The 4247-nt window shown below is 44.0% G+C and overlaps 1 protein-coding gene across 4 annotated transcripts in view; it reads left to right on the top strand.

The window, feature by feature from the left end:
* The first annotated feature begins 3685 nt into the window (after positions 1-3685).
* Positions 3686-4247, top strand: part of LOC107273996 — a 2563-nt gene continuing 2001 nt past the window's right edge. For all 4 annotated transcript variants that reach the window (XR_003061695.1, XR_003061697.1, XR_003061696.1 and 1 more), the window contains exon 1: positions 3686-4165. Coding sequence is in view for 1 of the 4 variants with exons in the window: in XM_025091292.1 (XP_024947060.1) it covers positions 3890-4165 (276 nt within the window). In the remaining 3 variants the exon portion in view is untranslated. The remainder of the gene's footprint in view (positions 4166-4247) is intronic.

The raw sequence follows: 4247 nt of genomic DNA, 5'->3' as shown, positions 1-4247 counted from the left end.
AGAGGATGCAACTGAATGGCTGTAGGGGGTTGAGTATGCAGTGCATCCCTGTGTTGCCAAGTACGTGAAAGTTTGTAGATACAGCCCTGAGGGATGTGGGAAAACAAAAGGAAGCTGCTAGCCTGAAATTCCGTATGACTGCCAACCTCGCCCCCTACCCCCACGCAGCTTCCGGTCCCAGCGTCATGCCCCCCCCCCTCCTCTTTTCCGTACCAGTCCTTGATGTGGCGAACCGACAAAGTCGCGAATATCTGTAAAAGACGTACATTCTCGACAAAGCCTTTGGTTAAGCTTAATTAACATGAATAAATTCATTAAAGCCAAGCAGAAACTGTGAGCGGGAGTCAAACTTAACTTATCCCTCCCGTTTACAGTTGGATACTCTGTGCATGTGGTAAGCTTTTTCAACCCCTATTTGTATGCTCTTTTTGTCAGACCATTTTCCTTTCTCTCTATCCACATTGAGGTTGCTAAGCAATTGTCAAGTAATGGCCGCAACCCTCGTTGCCGTTCGGGTTGTACAGGTTACTTCGTTCTTTTTCGTTGTCGCCTGCAGAATATTGTGATCAGGGGTGAAATCACGTGGACAGTCGCACACGGTCGAAAACGGTGGATTCTTTTGGAATTTCGACCTGGACGATCGTGAAGTAGGGAGTTGAAAATTTTTTCGACCATTTTTTTTTGTTAAATTTATAATTACAAAGAAACTGCGCAAGTTCTCTTTCCCTTAACTTTTTCCTCATTAATCATCCCTCGAAATTTCCAATACTCATTTCGCTATGCCACGTGCTTTTTTTTCTTTCAGCTCGTCGATTATATTTAAAAAAAAAAAAAAGGAGTGCAACCCCACCAACGTAAAACCCATACCGATAAATAATTCGATTTTCAATTAGCCCCTGAGTTTCCGCTCTCATCGACAGCCATAACCAAGGCTTTCCCTTTAATATCACAGTATCCCACCCAGCCATCCCCAAGTGACAGGAACCGCAACTAACCCCGAGAGAACATCAGCAGGCAGCCAAGGCAGAGACGGATAAAAATGCCATCTTCCGTAATTGGTCTTGCAACCCTCGGAGGTCCCTATAGAAATAGCTACCCTCGGGAGTAGAAAGAAAAAAAAAAAAATTCCGATAGGAACATATAATAGCATTCCCGTACCGGGCCGTATCGTAGATACCGTCCTTAAATTCGGCAGGTCACGTGGCGACGCCCCCCCCCCTCTATTCTTGAATTTTTATTAATTCAAGAAAAATAAAAGCAACGACCCGATAAGATGTTAATCTCCACCTAGCACCTAACTCGCTCTTTATACCATATAATAGCTGAACGTTAAACAACGCCGTCGGTAACGTAGGACTCTTCGCTTACCATCTGCATACAATATATATACACAAACACGCACCTCTCTTTCGCAAACGTTATCTCTCTCAACAGGCAGAGCAGGAGCACTGCTACCAACCATACCGGGATAATCCATCGTTACAATAACGAGCGGCTCGAAAACGTAGGGTTGATAGGCAGCCAGATAGGAAGGAAGCACAGCGGGCAGACAGGACGGGTAAGGTCGCTGGTACATAAATAGGTGGGCACGTACGTTTAATACCAGTGGCGTAAACTGAGCGTGTTAATACCCGGTAATATTTCCACGATAATCAATAGCAGGTTATAATCATCGAACATCTCCTGTATTGGCCGACCAACCCGTGCGTTACACGCATCGTCAATACGAAAACCCATCATGAGGAGCCACGGCTGATTATGAGCCATATAGATCTACTAACCCACCTTGTGCCTATAATACGTATATATCTATACGTACCACACATTCCTTAGGGTTCACCATCTACCCTTATCCACGTACGTATATACGTATTAAGAGTTCATGGGCATCACCTTGTGTATTTACGTAATACATAAACCTAACACGTAAGGTTGGTACAGCAACCTCTCCCTGGCTCTTCGTCAACCCCCCCCTTCCGCCGTCACCGTCCTACGTCACCTCGCACCCCTGCACAGGGTATTAACGTGAATTACTGAAGGCCGGACTCTCACCGGGCACCCTCCGAGATCACTTAGGCTAATTGAAGAGCGCGCAAGCCACACTTTTATGAAATGAGCCGAGCGACTCCAGCCCGAACTTTGACAGTGTCCTAACCCTCGTCTACGCGTTAAACCCGCCGCATTGTGGATTATTCGCGAGGCGAATTGATACTCCATAGTTCCCTTAATATGTTTCTGTTTGGTCGCGATATGAACAATTTTTTTTCTTTATTTATTTTCTTTATCATAATTTCGTTCTTTATGGCTCCTGTTTCTCGTCCGATCCCGCATAAACACAACACGAGACAAATACGCGTTGGGCACGACGACGTCAGAGACGTACAAGATATATAGTACGACTTGGTCGTTGCACGGTTGTTATCGCAATTGGATCTCGTGTATACACACCTTCGTATTACGTCAGCACACACGCGAGCGTTTCATATTGCCAATTTATTTCTAGTGTATGTCGAAGACAATTGGCAAATCTAGTTTTCTGGGCAATACGTTGCTGCTGGTCACGTTTGAGTAAAGGACGGGGAGGGTTTTACTTGTCAGTTCTGGATGCCACGTAGACTCGATATTCGTGATATGGAAGTAAATCAATTTTGACGTTTATTTTTTTTTTCTTTTTTTTCAGAATTTTCGTTCTTTTTGGATTTGCATTTTTTTAACCAGATCTTACTTACCGATAAACAACGGTACGAATCCTGCATCGTATTACTCCTGGGGAAGTTTGCTCCGTGCTATCGGGCTATCCTGGGTGCGGAGAGTGGGTTAGTCCGAGGGCCTGAATAAAATATGGAGCCTGCAGTGCATCGCCGTTCTGCGACACCGACTCTGTCGCAGTATCGTTATGTCGTGGAAACGGCGGCGCTAAGCGGAAGCCGAGAGGGATCGTTGATAAAATAAAAAGGCACGTCGCTGCCGGTTGCCGGTTTTAATATTACGAGGTGGCCGGTATGTGAAGTTTTTTTTTGTATTTTTTTTTTTTTTTTTTTTTTTTTTTTTTTTTTTTTTTTTTTTGAAAAAGGACCACATTTTTTGATCCCATTCTCACTAACTTTCTATCTCGCTTCTTCCGGTTACCAGGAGTCGCCGCCATTTTTGAATTCCTCCTGTTACGCTTGCGGCCTCGGAGCACCCGGACCATTTTCACCAGCCATTGTTAACGCCTAATCTAATTTCCCTCGTGACGCCATCGAATAATTCAATCGAAAGCTCATTAACCGATTTACAATTAGGGACGATTATCCACTCCGCTGTTATGCGCCTGCTAGCACATTGCCTTTTATAAATGACTTACAGGGTGGTAAAGGGACAGGGGACACGGCTGTACCCAGCCAACTCTCACAGTAGAACTTCTTCGGTCTTCCACTCAACGCCATCCGCTTTTCGCGTGAATATAATTATTTCGGCACAGCTTCAAAATGGACTGGTCGATCCTCATAACGGAAGTCTGATAAAATTATTATCCCTGTTGAAGTTTTAAAGGGGATTTCTCGCGAACGTACTCTATCCTGGGGACTAATGTGATATTGGATTTTTTTTAACGCCGCCAATGCGATAGAGTCGTACCAGTTAAATGAAGCGGTGACAGGTAACGATAAGAGGGGAAAAAAATGACTGGCACTCGAAACGTTTCGATTTTTTTATCAACAACGAGACGGCGATGTCTCGTATCTTTTTTTCGATGTAATCAGGACACTTTTATTTTGGTACCCGGAATTTCGAAAAATTAATATCGTTTGAAAAATTTTGAAAATTCTTTTTTGTTAATAGTTCTATCAACTCGGAATAGGGTGCTCGGGGTAAACGCGAATCATTTAGTGATTCTTTAATATGGAGGATGAGTGATTCTGCCAATCCAGAAGATGAAATTCCGGGCAATTTGAATTCCGTGGATGCGTCAGCGCCTTTGGAAAAGGTTGTATCCGGTGCAGCGACTACGTCAAAAAGTTCAGCAGCCGTCGGTGGCAGCAATCCAACAAAAATCGAGTCGGTTACGACTTCGGAAAGTTTGAAAACTTCGCCGAAAACTTATATCAAGGCTAGCGGAATTTCTGAAGTAAACGATTGCGACCCGGGATGTGAAAATCGTCACGAAATCGACATTACTTTGATCGTACGGTTCAAAACCTCTTGATTTAGTTATTCCGTAAAAATTACCCCCCCCCCCCCAAAAAAAAAAAAAACAATATTTTTCC

Source organism: Cephus cinctus, unplaced genomic scaffold (assembly GCF_000341935.2).
Source record: "Cephus cinctus unplaced genomic scaffold, Ccin1 Ccin1_scaffold1957, whole genome shotgun sequence".
Lineage (NCBI taxonomy): Eukaryota > Metazoa > Arthropoda > Insecta > Hymenoptera > Cephidae > Cephus > Cephus cinctus.
The sequence above is the reverse complement of the archived record's forward strand: the minus strand, read 5'-3'. Positions and strand labels throughout refer to the sequence as shown.